General features: G+C 38.2%; 1 protein-coding gene across 9 annotated transcripts in view; it reads left to right on the top strand.

Annotated features, from left to right (window-relative positions):
* Nucleotides 1-22,435, top strand: part of LOC131229906 (CSC1-like protein HYP1) — a 123,870-nt gene that overhangs the window by 52,660 nt on the left and 48,775 nt on the right. For 6 of the 9 annotated variants that reach the window (XM_058225992.1, XM_058225991.1, XM_058225990.1 and 3 more), the window contains 3 exons: nucleotides 3,106-3,404; nucleotides 7,352-7,628; nucleotides 18,154-18,429. In XM_058225992.1, the coding sequence (XP_058081975.1) occupies nucleotides 3,106-3,404; nucleotides 7,352-7,628; nucleotides 18,154-18,429 (852 nt within the window). Of the gene's footprint in view, nucleotides 1-3,105; nucleotides 3,405-7,351; nucleotides 7,629-18,153; nucleotides 18,430-18,546; nucleotides 18,589-19,049; nucleotides 19,153-22,435 lie in introns of those variants that run through there. The other 3 variants (XR_009163647.1, XM_058225995.1, XM_058225993.1) reach the window with 3 other exon arrangements.

The raw sequence follows: 22,435 nt of genomic DNA, 5'->3' as shown, positions 1-22,435 counted from the left end.
ACTTGGATACGAAAGTGGGTTAATGTAAAGGTGGAAGGGGTGTAGAGGGTGATGGATGTGGTGCGTAAGAAGGTGGAGATGATTTGGAGCGGATGTGACTTCGCACCACAATAGTTAGCCTTCGAGGAAGGGAGGGCTTCGCGCCCAATTCGATTCTTCAACCCAAAGAGAGAGAGAGAGAGAGAGAGAGAGAGAGAGAGAGAGAGAGATGCAAAAATTATTTTATTCATAAAATATCAATAAGAATACCTACATGAGATTGCTTTATTTATAAGAAAATCCTAAACCCAAAAAAGACAAAATTACCCTTGTGCCATGTGCGCGCACTAATACTAAAGCTAAAACAAATAAAATAACTAACCTAAGCAATCAAAGTCGTTCATGATGTTTCTAATAACAAAAATAGTCAAAACACAAAATCCTAGATAATCTAAAGTAGTGGGCCACGATCATGAGATCTGATGGTAGAATTTATGTGATGATCGGGTCCACTCCAATGCTCCATAACGCAGCTCCTAATTATGAGGCCCTCTAAAGATGTCGTCGTCGATCCAAATTGAAAGTGGGGCCCGCCTCCTCCTCGAATACATGTGTAGAGGGGGCGTGTGCATGATGTCCCCATCAAAAATCCAAAAGCTAAAAACAAGCAAAAGTACACCTTAGACGCATATCACATGGAGTTATGAGGTGGTTGGAAGTTGTCGTCCCTATCCCCATTGGAGTAGCTGTAATAACGTTGCTCCACATAATGATAGTATTGTACCTAACTCATGAGCTGATGATACTAGGTAGTGCCCTCTCTGACATATCTCTATCGCTTACCCAGTTTTTTAAGTAGTGGTAGCGTTTAGCCCTCTATAGGGTCTAGTGTAAGCTATATGATACTTTCATTTTTTAATTTAAAAATAGGAAAAATGTGATAAATAATAAGAAAAAAAATAATACACACACACACACACACACACACACCCATTGTTCAAAATATTGGTATCGCATTACGTATCGCATCCTTGGTATATAGATACATATCGGTTATCGCACGGGATATATCGTTTGTATCGAGTAATTTATCGCGCTTTTTGGAAAACATGGGGAAACATTGGGAAAATGCTTGAATTTTTCATTGAAACTTCAGGGATTGTTAAAAAAGATCTTAATACACACTTCTAAATCATAACATCTCAAAAAAGAAGTGCACATAATAGGTTTCCTATGTATAGGGCCCTAAGTTATGCATTGTCTATCTGAACTAATGCAACAATATTCAAATTGAATGCATAACATTTAGAGTGTATGTGATGATCATTCCATCAAACACTCCTAAATACTTCGAAATTAGTCTCAATTGACAGTTGTTTGAAGGGAAATTTCGAAAAAAAAAAACTTTTTTTGTTAATTTTTAATAAAAAATTAATTTTAATTTTCCGAAAATTGACAAGGACTTGACAAATCAGTAGATCAACCCTCATACATGCTTGATTGCATGTTTGGAGTGCAACTTTGCAAGCGGTTTGAGAGAAATTGGGGAAATTTTGAATTTTTCCTAATTTTCACCAAAACGGACCACCTATACTCAAATTTTGAAATTAGAGTGTATGTGATGATCATTTCATCAAATACTTGTAAATACTTCGAAATTAGTCTCAATTGATAGTTGGTTGAAGGAAAATTTCGAAAAAAAAAAATGGAGAACATGAATAACCAATGGATATCAAAATCAAAGCTCCAACTCCATGATTTTTCATGCAAAACATGAAGAACCAATGGATTTATAACCATTTGACACTAATTTAACATAATTTCAACAAAAAAAGGGATCGGAAATTGAAAATGCTCACAGGATCGAACATCCGGGATATATCGGCACTACTTGTGTTTCGTATTGCATAGGTGGGATACAAGATATATCGTGGGATATATCAGTCGATATCGTCGATATTTAAAACATTGTATGTACCCCACAATCAATGTTTTAAATGGCTACTCTATGTAGTGTATAGCTTACGTAGTGTATAGCTTACGTAGCGTTGCTTAGCCTTAATGCTATGTAGCTCATGAAAATAGCTTAAGTTGCGTGTAGCCTATGCTACATGATGATTTGTGTATCCCACATGCTACATAGACTATGCTATATGCTACATAACTCACCTTACAAGTTATTTTTCACTACAACATGAAAGTCAATGTTTTCAATGATTGGTTACAAATTCCAATTTTCAATAAAAATTACTTAAATCTTTTCATTGCTTTTAGTAAATTAATATAAGTAACAATATTAAATCAATTTCATTGCTCTTTCTTTACCTTTATAATTAATCATTGCCCTTTCCTATTTCTTTAGGCTGCGTTTTGGTTGTACCAAATATGATGAAATTTTATTAATTTCATCATTAATCAGTCTAATTTGGATGCAGAATATCATGAATTGGTGCAACGACTTCCTATTCCATTCGGATTCATGTTGAAAGTTATGGCATAAGTTTGACCCCAGCTGCCAGCTTCATGCAACCCTCCTATATCTGTGCTTGGGACTGGCAATGAGAGCACAAAACTCCCATAGGCTCAATGTAATTGAATATTACATAGGTTGATTACAATCAAGTTCTATCTGATAGTCTACTACTTCGGCTGTTGATTGCAATCAACCAGTTAATTACAATGAAGCACTGAACCCCCCCTCCCCCTCCTCAAAGAAGCTTACACATAAACAAAAGCACTGTATTAGGGCTTTTAGGTCTTCAAAGAGGTTTCTGAAATGTTAAGACATAAAAATATAAATTCAGTAAATCTTTTTATTTATTTATTTATTTTGGATACTAAGATAAGTTCAATATTCAAGAAATAAAAACATGCAGTTCAGAAAAAATAAAATAAAATCAAACATGGGCTATGATTCAGAAAAGAAAATTGTATGATTTGATCTAAATCATAAATCACATGATTTTGATGACATTGGGTTTCATCATATAATGTTAACTTCATTTAATGATTCCGTAAAATGAAGATGATGAGCATATTTTGGCCTAGTTTTTTTTTTTTTTTTTTGAGATTGCTGTATTTTGCTGTTTTACCCCTCTGTTACTTTTTGTCTCGGCAATGTAATAGGAAGTTCCAGCTGCCTTTGTTTCCTTCAAGTCACGTTATGGTGCTGCAATTGCTGTTCACATCCAACAAGCCATCAATCCCATGCAATGGATCACAGAGCAAGCTCCTGAGCCTAATGATGTTTACTGGCCTTTTCTTTCTTCAACATTTCTGCGAATTTGGATCTCCAAGCTGCTTGTTATCGTAGCGTCTATTTTCCTCACAGTTATCTTCCTCATCCCAGTTGTCTTTGTGCAAGGACTAGCAAATTTGGATCAGTTGGAGATCTTGCTGCCTTTCTTGAAACGTGTATTGTCCATGTAAGTAGTTACTGTTACATAATTGTTCTTGAAACTGTTACATAATTGTTCTTGAAACTGTTGAAGCAGTTTGTTCATTGCTACATTGCTGGTGCTTCATTTATTTTTATTTTTTATTTTTAATTGTTTTCCTTTTAATCACTGGTAACATGTTTCTCACTATTTATGATAGTGACAGTATTAAACTGCTAGATGTAGCATAGTAGAAAAAAGAGTCGTAGGTTTCAAAATTTTATCCACACAATTCTGGTAAACTTTACTTTTTTTCTCTCAGTATCTTGGTAGAAGTTGGTGTTGTGTTGCCATGGTTGTCTGATGGGTTACATTTAGCTTTTACCAAAGCCAGTGAGAGTTTCTGAAGTTGTTATTGTGTTCTGAGTAAAAGCAGGGCTTCTTCAAGTCTGAATAATATCTGAGTTTTCTGGGATTGTTGCAAACGATGTTTTATAAATCCAATTAGAGAGGGAGTGTATGATGCCCAGATATTGATATGGACAAAACACAACTATAGGAGTGTGGAGTACAGGTCGACATTTCCTGAAATCCATGGCATGGATATGGATATGAGAATGAGTAGCTTGAGAAAATAATAAAGAATTCAAAACGCTCGAATCTCATTCAAAAAAGATATGGTTAGACCCAGTGTTTGAAATATCAGTATCGCGTTATGTATCACATCCTTGGGATACAAATACGTATCGGTTATCACACGGGATTATATCGTTTGTATCGGGTAATTTATCGCACTTTTCGGGAAACATGGGGAAACATTGGGAAAATGGTTGAATTTTTCCATGAAACTTCAGAGATTTATTAAAAAAGACCTTAATACACACTTTTAAATCATAACATCTCAAAAAAGAAGTGCTCATAATAGGTTTCCTTTGTATAGGGTCCTAAGCTATGCGTTGATTAAGTAAACTAATGCAACTATATTCAAATTGAATACATAACATTTAGAGTATATGTGATGATTGTTTCATCAAACACTCTTAAATACTTAGAAATTAGTCTCAATTGACCAACTGGTTGAAGGGAAATTTCAAAAAAAAATATATTAATAAATTTTAATTAAAAATGATTTTTAATTTTCCAAAAATTGACAAAGACTTAACAAATGAGCAGATCAGCCCTCATACATGCTTGATTTCATGTTTGGAGTGCAAGATTGCAAGCAATTTGGAAGAAATTGGGGAAATTTCGAATTTCCCCCAATTTTCGCCAAATCGGACCACCTACACTCAAATTTTGAATTAGAGTGTATGTGATGATCATTTCATCAAATACTCCTTAACACTTCGAAATTAGTCTCAATTGATAGCTGGTAGAAGGAAAATTTTGAAAAAAACATGGAAAACAAGAACCAATGGATTTATAACCATTTGACAATGATTTAACATAATTTCAACAAAAAAAAAAAGGGATCAGAAATTGAAAATGTGCACCGGATCGAACATGTGGGATATATCGGAACTACATGTGCATTTTGTATCGCACAAGTGGGATACAAGATATATCGTGGGATGTATCGGCCGATATCGTCAATATTTAAAACATTGGTTAGACCATAGCTTACAAGTATGTCGTAGTGAGGTCTCAAGTCTGACTGGTTGGACTGTAAGTTATGGTCCACCCAGTGGATTACTTCCAACCTTTCATGTGTGACATCCAATCTGTCCAACAGGTTGGCCCCTTCATGCAACTCTCCTTATGCAAAAAATCAGCTATGTACATTCATCAAGTGGATGGCACTAATGTATTGCAATTTATCAATTTATGGAAATTGTTTTCTATGGTATGGCTTACCTGATAGGTAGATTGGGCTGATTTCTGCACTAGGTAATCCTAATTGTGGGGTCAACTCATTGGAAGGGTTGGATGTCATATGCACTTAAGAGTTCGCAAGTTATCCGCTGAGTTGACTGACATTGTGATCCAACCAGTTGGACTTGAGACCTCTTTTGTAATATACCTTTTACCACTATGCATATTTTATATTCTTAATACTAATATCCTAAGCATGAAATGTATATGGGTTGTATAGGGACAGTTACTACCCCTGAAATCATATTCTTTTGCATGACATGTTATTAGATCATTTTTGAGGTTCGAAATTCTACCCTCAAGATGGAAATTCTCAGATTTAATCTTCATCAATTGTCCTATTCAAATTCTGAAATTTCTTCCTAATCTTCTCCTATTCAAATCTCAATATCTGTTGAGAGCAGTTCATTTCCTTTTAACTTTTATTACTGTTATTATTATTATTTTTGAGATCTATAATGCTATCTGCAAGTTTTGCTAGAGTGCATCATTTTGGGCCTGAAAACATAGCTGGAAGATTCATGATAAAGGTTATGCCAAAATTTTGGTAAAAATTTTAAATCGCATAGGCGATCGCTCAAGCAGATGGCTCTTTTTTTTTTTTTTTTTTTGCAAAAAAATGGAAAAAAAATCGTTATAATTCTAAAATATTAAGAAATCTTATGTCTACTTACTACAAGCGATTGGATTGGTTATTTATTTATTTATTTTTATTTCTATAACCTAGTTCATTGTAGTTTGACTATTAGATCATCTATAAGTTAAAGTTATATTATATATAACAAAACAATCAATAAGGTACACTAAGAGAATTAACTATTAAAAACTACAAACATGGAAATTTTTTTGATAAGTTGATTGTTGAAACTCGAAACTTTTTTTTTTTGGGTTAGCTTGTTAGTACACACCCATGGCAGTACACACATTCCATGTTAGCCACCCTCACTAGGGATCGATACCAAGACCTCAAGTGTTGAAACGAGGTATCTCCACTCAGTCTGCCAGTTGAGCTATGGATCTGGGTGTGTTGAAACTTGAAACTTGAAAACTTGATTGTTGATTAACGTTGGGATATGTGATGGCATAACCACATAAGCCATCACATATACGCGTACCCCTAAATCGCATATGCCAGAATGACACATGCGATGCACTTGGCCCAAACTGCATATGACAACATTGGTGGGTAGGATTAAAGTTAGGTTTTGATGGACCCGATTTTCTTTCTTTCCTTTTTTAAAAAAAAAAAAAAAAAAAAAACTCTTGGCTTGTTAAGGTTTGTTTGGCATATAAAAGATATAACACGAAGAGGACAACTTTACGGCTGTGCAAATGAATGATTGTTCTTCCTAAGATTGGAAGCTTTTCATTGTTATGGTATGCACATTTGGTGCTTCTCTGGCTGCCTTTGGAGGAGTTTGTTCATGGGTTCCCTCTTAGAAATCTAGGCTTTGGCAGCAAGGGGTGCATTTTTTTATCCCTTGGTTCATCAATAACATTTTTTTTTTCCCTCATGCTGTGTGGCCAGAGCTTTTTCTTGCTTCAGTTCACTTGTTTAAGATCCTTATATACTTAGGTTGGTACTTTCTATGCATTCTTATCCAGTCTCAGGGCCATTGTTTATTGTCTTGTATTTGGTTAGTCTGGAACTTGTACTCAAATCTCGTAAAGGTGTTCTTGTCTTATACTTGATACACTTCAGTCATTGTGATTGTTTTCTTATGATGCGAAATAACTGAATACGACTTGGACAACATGATAAATGTTGTTCATGTATACTCTAAGAAAATAAAAAAATAATTGACGAACCATTTCCTTTATGCTATTGTAGTTGTTTTGTAAATATTGCCAACCATTTAATGGTATGGATACAAGAACCACCATCTAGTTGCCTTACAACAGTCTGGGGAAAAAATAAGAAGAAGAAAGAAATAAAGGTTGTATATCTTTGATAAAAGGATGAATATATAGTGTGGTCCCATTTCCAATGTAACAACCTTAAAGTTCTATTGGTTTCAGTTTGTGACATATAAAGCTTTTAATGTTCATGTACCATTCTTGTCTTTGTACATGTGAAATGAATTTCCATATAAAAGGCTAAACCATGTGAATCAACTATGCAGAACATTTGTAAGCCAAGTTGTCACAGGATATCTTCCCAGTCTCATTCTTCAGATGTTTTTATCCTTCGTCTCTCCAATTATGAAGCTCTTTTCCTCCATGCAAGGATATATATCACACAGTCAGATAGAGAGAAGTGCCAGCAGTAAAGTACTTTGGTTTACTATATGGAACGTTTTCTTTGCAAATGTGCTATCTGGATCAGTTATAAGTCAATTAAAATTATTCCTTGATCTCAAGAATATTCCTTCGAGGCTAGCTGCTGCTGTTCCAGCACAGGTAAGAACTCATTCCATATTTCTTTTGGACCTTAGCATTCTCTAGCTAAAGTTGTGAAGTGTTTTTCCTTTTTAGTTTTGCAAATTCCTGGAGTTGAAAAAAAGTTGATGACTTGCACAGGTTACAATCAGTATCTAGAGATGGAAGCAGAGAAATTCACCCAATAACAGATTGTAAAGAAAAGATTTAAAGAGAAGTAGAGATGGAAGAGACAGAAGCTGGAAAAATATCTTGTTGATATGAGAAACCTTCCGTCCCTTCTTATACAAAATTCTATATACCAATTCTATACCTATTTTTAGGTATATTGTAATTGAACTCAATCCATCTTTATCTCTAATATGGTAGTCCTACGGTACACCTTTGAAGATAGATAACAAGATTAGAATGGTACACTGCATGAGCAAATCTTCTCAAGACTCACACTCCCTCAAGCTCACAATGCTTTGAAAAGGAGCATTGAGAGAATGCCCAAAGGTTGCGTCAGTCTTTCTGTAGAAGAAGACTTGGTGAGAAGATTGTTAGAGGAGACTGATCAAAGGTGAAGAGCACTATTCTGAAGACGTTGTAGAGCAAAGTGACAATCTATTTCAAGATTCTTGGTTTGTTCATGGTAAACATATTATTAACGATATGAATAGTACTTTGATTGTCCCAATAAATAAGAGTAGGATCTTTAAGATGTACTCCCATATCTGATAGATGCTATTAGAGCCAAACAATCTTGGATGGAGTATGAGTTAAAGGCTTAAAGCTCTATACACAGCTTCAACAAAAGGCTTGGAGACTGATTATTTCTTGCAATGAGGGAGTCAGAAATACTCGGAATCTAATTGTGGATCACCTATCAATAGAATCCCTGACCTGCTAGGATTTGAGTAAGCTGTGAGAATCAGCCAGCCATTGGAATAGAGGAGAACTCTGGAAAGATGCCCCTTAAATAACAAACCATATGCATAACTAGCCTAGTGAACAGTGGTGGGAATATATACAAACGGGCTTACCACATGAACAAAAAATGCAACATCTAGGCTTGCAACTGTTACATAGACATGAGTAGCGGGATCCTTCTAAGTAGGTGTTATTCTTGCTTCGGATTGCGCATCAGATACGCATTCCCTTTGTTGCTTCCTTGTCATTGAGAGGGAGGGAGGGAGGCAAGTTGATGTTGAGACTTGAGACGACATGCACCATAGAAATTTCACCACTAGAGACCTCACACATGAAATGACATTCGACCTTAATATGTTTGGTTCTTTATGTTCATAACAAAATGTGTATTTGTTAATCGGGGTTGATTGAAGGTGTTATAGTAGTTTGTGTAGACGTTGAGTGTTAGGCTTATCGTATAGTCGTTGGGCAACAGGCGCCTCCTATAGTCAAAGGGCGTCACATACTTGTTTGGAGAGGCAATGACGTTAGCGTTGTGTAGCCAACGGGGTGTCATATGGCAATGTAGCCGATGAGGCATCAGATAGCTGATGTCCGCAGAGCCCTTGAGCTCTTGAGCTTGAGTGTTTATAACTCCATTCGTGAAGATAACTAGTGTATGTGTGCTACGCATTCAAGAAATATGCCATGCTAAGCAGCTTACATTAGTGTTTGGGAACATATTATATTCTAGGTTGTGGTCTGGCATAGGCCCTTAGTTACATCCCTAGGGAATGCCCTTGATTAAAAGGTAAAATCAGATAAAGCCGTCCCTTCTACATGATGGCATTATTAGTCCTGATCTATGGTCCCTCATCTTTGGGGTGTCTGGATCCTCGATCATAGAGCTCGTGGTGGCTTTAGTGCACACGAGTGGTTGGTCAAGTAGTGCAGTGGGTTTAATATGCCGGAGCCTGGTAAAGGGAGAACTGCCCTCTAGCATCTATTAGATAGTGACACGACCCTTTGCACGGGGTATGGATGCTGCAGTAGGTCTGTGCCTTGGCCTATAATCAGGGTCGACTGTGAGCGTCATAATATTTTGTATAGCTGTTGGTCATCAGGCGTCTTGTATAGTCGTTCGGCGTCATGTGTCTCATACAGCCAGGGGGCGTCACAAACTTGTCTAGAGAGGCAATAACGTTAGATAGCACTATAACTAGCTAGGCATCAGATGGCTATGTAGCCTACGGGGCATTAGATAGCCGATGTCCGAAGAGGGGCATCGGATATCTGATGTTCGTAGAGCCCTTGGGGTCTTGAACTATGGAGTTGGAGTGTTTGTAACTCCATTTGTGAAGATAACTAGGGCATGCATGTTGTGCATCTAAGGAATATGCCATGCTGTGGCTTATATTAGCATCTGGGAACAAATTACATTACAAGTTGTGGGCTGGCTAGGCCCATAATTACATCCTTGGAGAAAACCCTCTATAAAAAGGTGAAACCAAAGGAAGCTACCTTCTTCAGGATGATGTTATTAGTACTAATTCACGGCCTTCGTCTTTAAGAGTGTTTGGATCCTTGATTAGGGAGCTCGTAGTGGCCTTACCATACACGAGCGGTTGGTTTAGCAATGCCGTGAGATTAATTTGCAAAGGGAGAACCGCCCTATAGCGTTTGTTAGATAGTGATAGGGTCCTCTACGCCGGGCATAAAAGCTCTATAGGTCTGTGTCCTGGTGTATAATCGACAATGTTGTCAAATCGCATATGTGATCGTGTGCGATTGCATATGCCTGTGTGCATATGCGATCGCACACACATATATTTTAAATTTTTTCGAAAACTTAAAAAAAAATAAAAAAAATAGGGAGAAATTAAGAATAAAATATAAGAAAGTAAGGGGAACTTTCCTAAGTTAATAGATAAATAAATTTATATGCCCTTGCAATACATTTAAGTAAAATAAAACCAATTAAACAATGAATTAAATATTAAGTTATCATTCATCAACATTCTACAATATAGTTAAAAATATCAACATTCAACAGTACAGTCAACAATCAACATCAACACACTTGGTAAGTAAACAAAATGAAGAAGTTATTTATTATTGATCTAATCATATACTATATACATTGATCTATTTTCCATTATGGCATTTGATCACCACCACCATCATCATCATCACCATCATCATCCGAGTCATCTCCTTCTTCCACGTACACTTCTTCTTCTTCTGTTTCTTCATCATCTGTATGTACTAATACTTCATCAACATCCAATGGTGCCCATACTTCCAACTCGGGTCATTCGACTTGGGTTTCAAAGAAGAGGATTGGGAAGAAGACATTATGTTGGTGGTGTGTGTATTGATTGTAAGTTGCTACTTGCTAGTAGTAAAAAGTAAAAAGTAAACTAAAAACTAAAGTATGGACTAAAGAGTAAAGAGACCAAAGAGATGAGAGAGAGAGAGAGAGAGAGAGAGAGAGAGAGAGAGAGAGAGAGAGAGAGAGAGATTTACACTTACACACTTACACTAGTAGTAATAGAAGAAACTAAAAAGGGAGGGGGAAAAGAAAAGGAGAGAGAGAGAGAAAGAGACTAAGAGAGATACACTATTACACTTACACTAGTAGTAGAAAAGGAGAGGGAAAAGAAAATGAGAAAGAGAGAGAGAAAGAGAAAGGGAGAGAGAGAGAAAGAGAGAGTTATACTTACACTTACACTAGTAGTAGAAAGGGAGAGGGAAAAGAAAAGCATAAAGAGAGAGAGAGTTATGCACTTGTAGTAAAAGAGAGGGGAGAGAGATTTACACACAATTAGTCAATTACCAATTTACAAAAACACAAATTCTTCACTTCTTATCTTCACTTTTGCCTTGAGTCTTGGGTCTAGAATATTGTACACTTGTAACTTGTAACTTGAGCTTGTAAGTTGTAAGTATCTCGTAACTTGTAAGTTGTGTTGTAACTTGTAAGTAACAAAGTAACAAACTAAAAAAAAAAGTTAGAACTTGGAAGAAACTCAAACTATAACAAATTACACTTGCAACTTGTAATGTAAGTTGAGTCTCTTGACTCTTGAATGTAAAGAAACTTTAAGAAAGAGAGATAGAAAGAGAGAGTGGTGGGTGTGTGATTATGATTATGATGATGATCTTTAGAACTTGTAAAAAATTAGAAAGAGTTCAATTTTGATAATCTTGAATCCTTGCTTGCTTTACTTTCTTGATTCTTGGATCCTTGTCACTTGATTGAAACTTTAAACTTGAAAGAAATATGATGGAGCTTGGGGCTTGGAATTATATAAGAGAGAGTCTAAGAGAGTAGAAAATAGAGAGAGAGAGAGAGAGAGAGAGAGAGAGAGAGAGAGAGAGAGAGAGAGAGAGTTTGAACTTTGAGTGCATATAGGAGTGTTTTGAATCCCCTTTTATAGACAAAAAATACAGTTTTTTTTTTTTTTTAAATAAAAAAAATCCCCGACGGTCAGAAAATGGTCAAATTTCTGACCGTTGGTGAATATGCGATCGCATATTCTCGCATATGGTGTATATGCGATCACATATTTGTGGAAATCGCATATGCCACTGTTTCATATTCGATTTCCAGTTGGATGTTCGAATATGCGATCGCATATTTGAATGTGCGATCGCACATGACAACACTGATAATCGGGTTTGACTGAGAACATCATATCATTTCTAAATCCGTTAGGGTCAGGCATCTCCTATAGCTGTTGAGAGTCATGCATCTCATATAGTCAGAGGGTGTTATGGACTTGTCTGGAGAGGCGATAACGTTAGATACTCATGTAGCCAACGAGTCATCCAATGGCCATGTATCTAGCAAGGCATTAGATAGCGAATGTCAACAGAGTCCTTGAGCTCATCAGCTGTGGAGTTTTGGGAGTGTTTGTAGCTCCATTCGTGAAATAAGCATGGTATGCATGTTGTACACCTAAGAAATATGTCTGTTAAGTGGCTTACATTAGTGGCTAAGAACAAATTAAATTTACATCCCTAGGGAAAACCCTTGATTAAAAGGTAAAACTAGAGGAAGCTATCCCTTCTATAGGATGCCATTATTAGTCCTAATATATGGTCATTCGTTTTTAGATTGTCCTGATCTTTAATCAGGGAGCTCGCGGTGGCTTTAGTGCACACGAGTGGTTTGTCCAGCAGTACCGTGTGCTTAATATGTCAGAGATAAAGGGAGAGCTACCCTCTAGCATTTCCAGATAGTGACAAGGCCCTCTACGCCGGGCATAAATTGTTAGGTTTGTGCCATAGTGTAGAGAACTAGGCCGTAAGAGAGTCTAGCCTTAAGGTGGTGTGGTGCCTTAGTCCTTAGAGGGCTAGGGATGAGTACCACACTATGTTGCCAATGGCATGTCGGGTCTGCTCCATAGCGTTGTACACTGCATCACACTATGACCACCTAGTATAACCATGTGCATGGCACATGATTTTCGTAAAGGGGAGGACAGAATGTTTAGGTGAGGTTGACATTGGTGAGTGTTTGTGCCTGAAGTTCCTTATTGACGAGGCTTGTCCATAGAATGTCTGTCTCTGTCTCTACCTGATGTTTCTTAGCTTTATCTGAACATAAAATCAGTGTTCGAGTTGTCGGTATCGCTACAAGTTTCGTTGGCCGGAGATAAAGACATAATATCGTTAATAATATCGCCGATAACCAGAAATGCAAAGAAAAAGGGGGAAACATGGAGAAAATGGTGGAATTTTCCAGTGAAACTTCAGGACATACCCGTGATACCCCTCATGAGCATAAGGTGGGTCGGAGGTGGAGCTCCCATGATCTGAATTTATGTCCATAGATGACAAGCTGCATGTGAGAGCATCAGCCGCAGTGCGTTCGGCTTTCTTCGAACGATGCTCGAACATATATGTGGGCTTTGATGCTCTCACCCTGGATGGTGGACGAGATCTATGGTCCTCATCCTAAGTGGCATGGTCAAAGCTCCACTCCTCAGTGAACTGGCTAACGGATCGTTGGCTCTAAGCCGTTGTGTACTCCCCACCACTGCCACCCCACCCCCACTAGTACCACCTATGCTAGTGTCGGTGCCTCCATCCCCTCCCTCATCACCATCGTTGTCGTCGTTGTCCCTGGGACTAATGTCGAGTGGGGGTTCAGTTTCATCATCATCATTTACTACGACTTGATGATGGGGAGGGGGCCGTGAAGATTTTTCCTCACCCTTATCGGATCATGCTGAACTCCTCACCAAAGGATCAAAGGAGTCTGTATCCACCTTATGTTGGTTTCCTACCTGATCGACATCGATACTAAGAGACTGCTTCCTCAGCTACCTGTGGAGCAGGGCCTCCCTCTGCATAATCTAAATCAGTTGATTCAACCTACTCATAAAGTGGGCCCTTATCATCATAACCTATCTGTGCCATGGTATCTATAGACAACAGGTCGAGCGGGTCCAGATTTTCCTCCATGTCTAGGTCCACCCGCAACTGCCTCTCTTAACTTCATATTGTAGTGGTAATAAACGAGCTTCTGCAACTTCTCATTTGCCAGCCTGTTTCTCTTGCTGGTGTGTATCATCGCCTTTGCCTGTTCCTCTTGCTGGTGTGTATCATCGCCTTTGCCTTGTTCACCTGCCTGAGTTGCAGGTCGGAAAGAAGGGGCGGGGTCTTGGGAAAGCTTGCACAAGTAATCAGTGGTTAGTGGATTTAACTACAAATATACGAAGAAAAATCATAAGTTCAACGCCTCAACGATATCTGACCTGGGGTGGAAAATTTGGTTGGGACCCAAGCTCGCAGCTGGGCCAATTCAGTAGCAGGCGCCTCCCATTCTCCAGATTCCCAGAACCACTTATTCTCCCAATTTTTATTGGAAGTTGGGTTGCCAGTGATGAGGGTTCGATCCTTGTTCGCCCATGCCAAGTAGTATCAGCTCAGCTACTTTGGGTGAGCCTTGGGCTGGTATAGGTATATGAACTCCTCGACCGTATTTTATTTCAGTTTTTTTCCCCATGAAATTTTTGTTATGGGGTAATGGCCATTACGGCTGTTACGATTCAAAATTTTCTTCCCTGCCCTGTTTCAACCTTGTATTGCGTAAGGGTCATGGCTATTACCGATATGAAATGGTTGATACACTTGTATCGTAACTGTTTTGGTACACCTTGCTACCCGTCTACTTTGTCGGAAGGCCGTTAGGGATCTCTTTTCAAGAAGTGTTTGTTTGTGGCAGTGTTCGCAATATCGATAATATCGGCCGATAATATTGTTATCGCTGGTCAGCGAAACAAAACCCAGAAGTCCTTGAAATAATTAAAAAAAAAACAGAATTCTTTGTATCGTGCAATATATCGCACAATTTTTTGTGAAATCCCCAATATTAGCAATACTATTGCACATTACAGAGCCAACAACCATTCGAGGAGAATTTTGATGATAAAAGGTTGGAATGTTGGGTTTGCAATATTATCGAAAAATTGGAAAAAAAAATCCCCAAAAAAGAGGGAAATCCATGTAAGAAGGGATTTCGGTACTTGCAGAAGATGCGTGTGTGATTGGAAGCTGAATTTGGTGGGCCACTCGATCGAGAGGTAGCAGTGCGCCGTAAGTGCGAAAAAACCTCGATTTTCCTATTTTTTCGTTGAATAGGGGAGAGATTTTTTGTGAAATGGAGATTTTGGCCAAACATCTTCCAAAATCGTGGGGATTTGGGATTTAGGGTTCTGGGAGGACCGGAACCCTTTCGTGTTGCGAATATGGCTTCCGATGCCATTTATGGAAGTGGATTGGATGGTGTACCGCACACTAGTGACCTGGCTAGTGAGTTGACGAGTTCTGTGGGCCCCACCATGAGATACATGTTATATCCAAACCATTCGTCCATTTTACAAGATCGTTCCAAGGGTTGAGCCCAAAAATAAGATAGATCCAGAGATCAAGTGGACCACACCATAGAAGGTAGTGGGAGATTGAACGTCTACCATTGAAACCTTCTTGGGGTCGTAGAAGTTTTCGATCAATTTGATATTTGTTTTTTCTCTTCGTCCATGTTTGTGTGGCCTTATGAACAAATTAGATGGAAAAAAACATTACAGTGGGCCCTACGAATGTTTTAACGGTGGGAATCATTGTCCCACTGCTATTTGTGATGTGGTCCACTTGAGCTTTGGATATGACTCATTTTTTGTCACATGTCCTAAAATGATCTCGCCAAATGGATGGTTGGTGTAGATTTAATAAATACATCATGATGGGCCCCACAGAGCTTTGATCCTCTTTCCATCTCTCATGTGTACATGCACCAGTGAGGTCAATGGTGTGTGGTACAACAACTAATTCACTTTGTTTACAAATGGGTTCTGTAGGGTCCACCTTGACGTATATGTTTTATCCAAGCCGTCCATCCGGATTTTCATTTCATTTAAGGACGTTATGCCAAAACTTCAGCAAATCCCAATCTCAGGTGGACCACACTAGAAAAAGTGGTGAATGACCATTAAAAGCATTTTATAGGCCACGAAAGTTTTGGGTTAAGCTCATCTTTGTATATTCCCTTCATCCACTTCTGGTTGACCTTCTCAATGGGTTGGATGACAAATAAACATTACAGATCTACTTAAAGTGGGCCTTCATATGTTTTTAATGGTGAACATTCAATCATCACTGTTCATGTGGTGTGGTCCACCTAAAATTTGGATGTACTTAATGTTTGGGACAACGTCCTAAAAACGAGTTGAAAAAATGAAAGGACGGAGTGGATATACAACATATCATCATGGTGGGCCCTACAGTAAGGGAAACACCCACTAAGCTGTTACCTGCGTAACACCTAATCCGCGCCTGTATGGAGTGTGGATTCCATGCGATTGGCTGCACTCAAGACGGTGCGACCCTTAAGGTGGGGCCCACATTGATGTATGTATTGTCTATCCATTCTGTCCATCCATTGGAGAGATAATTTTAGATCATGAGACAAACAATGTGTCAGATCCAAAGCTCAAGTGGACCCCACCACACAACAATGGGGATTGAACGCCTACCATTAAAAACTTTGTTAGGGCCACAAGTTTTCGATCAATCTGATATTTGTGTGTTCCCTTCGCCCATATCTGCATGAACTTACGAACAGTTTGGATCTCAAATAAACATCATGGTGGACCCCACATAAGTGGTTTAAAGTTTTAATGGTGGGTGTCATTGTCCCCACTGTTTTCTGTGGTAGGGTTGACTTGAGTATTGGGTCAGCCTCATTCTTTGGCTCAGGCCCTAAAATGGTCTCTCTCCAAATGGATGGACGGTGTGCATACAACACATACATGATGGGTGGGGCCACAATTAGGGTGCCACACACATCGTTCTCTGGCTCATGCTCTAAAATGATCTCTTAAAATGGATGGATGGTATGGATACAATCCATACATCATGGTGGGGCCCATAGTTAGTGTCCACCCTCGTTGCGGCCCTGAGCAGTTTTTAATGGTGGGCGTTCAAGAACCATTGTTTCTCGTGGTGTGGTCTACATGAGATTTGAATCTGCCTCATGGTCTTGTGGGGCTCGTGGTGGGGCCCACCATGATGTTTGTGAGAAATCCACTTTATCCGTTCATTTTTTTAGGGCATATTCGTTGTCCGTTATGCATCATATTTGAATATAGTTGTCTTAGTTCAATCAGACAACGCATATCTTAGGACCCTATACAAAGGAAACCTATTATGTGCACTTCTTTATTGAGATTTTATGATTTAAAAGTGTGTATTAAGGTCTTTTAAAAAAAAAAAAAAAAAATTAATCCCTGAAGTTTCATTGAAAAATTCAACCATTTTCCCAATGTTTCCCCATGTTTCCCAAAAAGTGCGATAAATTAAGTGATACAAATGATATATTCCGTGTGATAACTGATACGTATCTGTATCCCAAGGGTGCGATACATTGCACGATACTGATATTTCGAACATTGGTTTGTGGATTAGAACCAAACCACATTTTGTTTGAAACTCATCATCCATTGTTGTTTAATACCATTAATCTGGTTTGTTATTGAGGTTTCATAAAACAATGGGTGCAAGGGTCAAATTATCTCTCTTTGCCTTTGGTAAATGTACAATGAAGAGCACATGGCTAAAGAATTGCGTCTTCTAATTTTTCATAGATGATTGTGGATACTAGATTGTCAAGCATGTTATGGCTGTTGTGGCTGTGAAAGTGAAGTAAACAACTGGTTTGTGATTTTCACTCTCCTCTTTTTTCTAATGATTGTGACACATTTCTGGGTTGTGGCATGATTTCCAAGATCATATTGCATTTTTCCTCTCTATGGAAATATAGATTATGATGCATGAGGCTACAATCATGGAAATACATCAAATTGTTTAGCTAGGAAATGAACATACTAAAACTGAGTGTTATTTTCTAATTTCAAGGCTAGCCATGATAGTTTGTGATTCCTTAAATCTCTTATTCGTGTGCCTTTACGAGTTGCTACGAATCATTTCTTGTTAATGACAATCTGGATCCCTCGTATTTTACTGTAATAATTATTAGAATGTTAAATGGACAAGCTTAGAAATGAATATTAGAATTTATTCATGTGACCCTTTCTAAGCATTTTTGTTTTTCCATTATTAAGAGAACATTGTGCATTTTGGGATTCAGGCTTCGTTCTTCATTACCTATGTTTTGTCATCTGGATGGACTAGTGTGGCATCAGAAATTGCTCGCGCAATCCCTCTCATTTGTGAGCTTATAGGAGGGTGTTGCTCAAAAAGCAGAAGTGATGAATTTGACGTGCCTTCTTTTCCTTACCACAAGGAAATTCCTAGAACTCTCTTATTTGGGCTTCTTGGCATTACATATTTCTTATTAGCACCGTTAATTATACCTTTCGTCTTGGCATATTATGCTCTTGGTTACATTGTCTATCGTAACCAGGTGAGTGGTAATTTTTATACGTGTTTCATGTTTCTTAAATACAATGTGATTTTATCACTTCATGACAGACTTTGTAACCAGAACTGTCCCACTTTTTCTTTATATTCCTATTTTTAGGTAAAGAATGTTTCCGGTTTTAGTTAAAGGGCCGCCAAAGGAAGACACCATTCTGGTGTTTCACAGACGTTGGTAGATACGTTCTCCTTGGCTCATTTTTGAGCTAATATCATTATTTATTCTCTGTCAAATCCCAAAGTGTTGGAAATGGGAAGTTTGTATTAATGTCTGTTTTCTATTTATTTTAGGTCATCTGGAAAGAAAGGAACATTAGATCCTTGAAGCTATAAAATCGATTCACTTGGCTAGGTTATTGATAGCGTTAGACGTCTTTGTAGGTCTTGTACAATAGTCTTGAAGAAATGCTTGTAAGGATTTCTTCAGGGATTGGTCAGGATTTCCACTATAAAGCTTGGGGTTCTTTTTGCTTTGCTTGTAGCTTCATTTTTGGGGCTTTCTTTTTCTAATAAAATTGTATTACTGATAAAAAGTTGCTTCAAACACCTATCTTCCAACATGCTCTTGTTGTTAATCAAGTGAGTTTTATTGTGGTTTCTCATTAGGGCCGTACAAGGCTCCCCCATTACTAGGAGTTTGCATATAAAAGGGACTTACTCTTCATGCAGATAACTGTGTCCCCTTTATAGGAGTATCATGGCATTATTTGTGAGTGCCACCTTTTAAGTTTTAGTCTTTATATTAAAGGCATTGGTTCTTTCTCACCGTTATTGGCATGAGACACCTTATCTTACATATTTGGTTCCTTCTCACTGTTGAATAATTAATGATGAAAAGCATGCTCTTCCTGTTTACTTTTCCCTTTCTCTCATCTTCTTAAGGTGTCTTTTACCATCAACATAGTGTCATGGCCCCGCAATTCTTTATCTTAGGCAAAGGAATTTCCTTTACTGAAAGGATTTTTTCTTTCTTCCCAAAGGACATTTTTCTTCGATACACATCTCCCCCTGACCCATATTTGCAATTTCTTGGTGCAACTGATACATCCTTCCCAGTGTTATCATATGCGGTTGTATAATTGATTATGCGATTGCATATGTGAAACTGGTCATGTAAAATTGTCAGGTTTTTTACTACTGATTTTTATTTTTTATTTTTTCGTTTTCCCGCCTTTTTGCCTATACCTAGGCACTCCTACACCCCCACCACCAGACCAAATTTGCACTATTCTTATGCTCTTTCTCCCTCACTCTGATCTCTTAACTAGTGTTGATCTCTCTCATAGTCTCATTCATACTACATTAACATACACTAGCAAGTATCAATTTCCAAGTTTGAAGAAGCAAAAGATCAAGAAGAGAAGACTCAAGAGACTCATTCTTTCTTTCCAGAATCTGATTCTCTCTTCCAAGTTGCCTGTTGCAACCCAAGGACTTCCAAGCCTAAGTTCAAGAAGAGAAGAATAAAAGATCAAATGATTCACTCATTCTCTCTCTTAATCTCTCTCTCTCTCTCTCTCTCTCTCTCTCTCATTCTCTCTTTCTCATCCTCTCATTCTCTTTCACCCTCCTAGACTCTTAGTCGTACACACTTTACTTCTTCCTTCCCTCCCTCCCTCTCTCTCTCTCTCTCTTTCTCTCTCTCTCTCTCCCTTCGACTCTTACTCCTGTACTTAAATATGAAGTTTTCGAAAAAGTCTTACACTCAATATATTGCTAATCTTTTTCAAGTTTGATTGTGTTAATTGTTTATAATTTTTTTTTTTGCCCTACAATTTTTCAAGTTTAAGAATCAAATTCAAGAATCAAGAGTTCAACACTCGAGAGTATATCAACTACTCTACCTTAATACCAACTCTTCAAGTCTCCTACAACTACAAGGGGGACAAAGGCAACATTCAAGATTTAAAATTCAAGATCAAGATCTAGATTCAACACTCTCTCCTCTCTCCCTCTACAGCTATAATCTAGCACTAACTAGTGGTACTAGTAACTATAAGTGACTAGAAACTAGTCTCTCTCTCTCTCTCTCTCCCTCTACAACTACAGTCTAGCACTAACTAGTGGTATGAGTAACTATAAGTGATTAGAAACTACTCTCTCTCTCTCTCTCTCTCTCTCTCTCTCTCTCTTTCTTCCTCCCTTCTATTAGATTAGACTTGAGAACTTGAGAGCAAACTAGACTTTCTCTAATCTTTATCTCCCATCTTTTCTTCTTCCAAATCCTCTTCTTTGAAATCGAAGTCTAATGACCTGGGTTAGAAGTATGGGCATTAGTGTAGTGCAACCAAAAAATCGTATAGTGTGTGAGCATTTTGTGGGCTTGTAAGTGCTGGGGGCATTGTCTGACACAAGCAACACTATGCACACCACGGATCAAATGCAAGAGAGTGTCCCAATGTTACACGGACAAACATGCTTGAAAAAGGCATGGCAATTATGTACTTAGGGAAGAATTCGTGGAGTGTGAAGCTTATTAGGATATTGGTGTAGATGTTAATGTCGATGATACCACACCTTTGTCCACAGGGTGATTTAGACCATTGGCACCCAAAAGATCTTGTGGGTATGAGCTAATGGATATATGGTGCAGATAACATCCTGAGGATGTGGTTGATCAAAGGGGACACTAAAAAATTACTTGAAAGACGATATAAGTGTAAAGAGAGGAAACAACAATTCAGTACATTTCTAAGTGGTTATACCAAGCCGATGTTACTTTTAACACCATTAAATTGAAGAGCTTCAAAGTTATGGTTGAAACAAAGGTCAATTTGGGCTTGAACTTAAGCTCCCTTTATATTATGAAATGAAGGAAACTTGCCCCAAAATCAAGATTGATTTTACTAGTGGCTTTATAGCCAAATACAAGGAGGCTTGGAAAATGTATGGATGTACATTAGTGGTTGATGGATGAACCGATAGATCTGGTCGGACAGTCCTTAATGCTTTTGTTAATTGTCCAATTGACACCATGTTCTTGAAGTCTGTGGATGTATTGGCCCATTCTCATACAACAGACTGCTTATATAAATTTTTAGATAATGTAGTTGAGGAAATAGGAGATGAATATGTTGTTCAAGTTATCATAGACAATGTAACCTCATATGTAGCTACCGGTTGCCTCCTTATGGAGAAGCAGTGCCATCTATTTTGGAGTTTATGCACGACTCATTGTGTAGATTTAATATTAGATGATATAGGTTGGTTGCATAATTTTATTTATTTATTTATTTTTAATTTTTTTTTTATTATATTCCATGTAAAAAGCTATACAACAGCTGCACAACTGAGCAGGTCCCCACTAGACAAGAAACAAAAAAAGGGGGGGAGCACAAGCAATAGAAAGAGAAAACGAAAACTAAAGTGAGTTGGCCTAGGATTTTCTGATAGAACCTAGGCCAACCTTATCTAAGAAAACCAGCCTGCAAATCGACGGCGGAAGCAACGAGGCGTGGGAGAAATAGGAAGAAGATTGGGATTCACTCCCTAGTTTCGCCAAACCATCTGCTGGAGTGTTACCCTCTCTAAGAACGTGCCGGAATAGCAGCTGCCCATATTTCTTCAAGTTAGAGATTCTAGTGCTCCAATTTTTCCAAATCCAGGAAGGGTTGGAAGAGTGGTTGAGGATGTCCACTATCAACCTTGAATTAGATTCCACTACTATCATCGACAGGCCCTGAGATAAGCAGTGGATCAGCCCATCCCACACCGCTCTGAATTCAGCCAAGTTGCTCGAACCTACACCATACCCCATTGCATAAGCAAACAGAAAAGCCCCATTCTCAGATCTGCAAATTCCTCCACCACCAGAGGGGCTTGGATTGCCCCGCGAGGATTCGTCTGTATTAAGCTTTACCCAGCCAGTGGGAGGGGAGCACCACTTGACTAGATTCAAGGAGGGGTGTGGCTGGACCGAAGGGCCAATCCTAAAATTACGCAAAATCAAGACCGCAGACTGCTTAGTAGCCGTGGGGATTTTCAGTTTCTTC

Source organism: Magnolia sinica, chromosome 16 (assembly GCF_029962835.1).
Source record: "Magnolia sinica isolate HGM2019 chromosome 16, MsV1, whole genome shotgun sequence".
NCBI lineage: Eukaryota > Viridiplantae > Streptophyta > Magnoliopsida > Magnoliales > Magnoliaceae > Magnolia > Magnolia sinica.
Note: the sequence above shows the minus strand (reverse complement) of the source record. Positions and strands in the feature narration are given on the sequence as shown.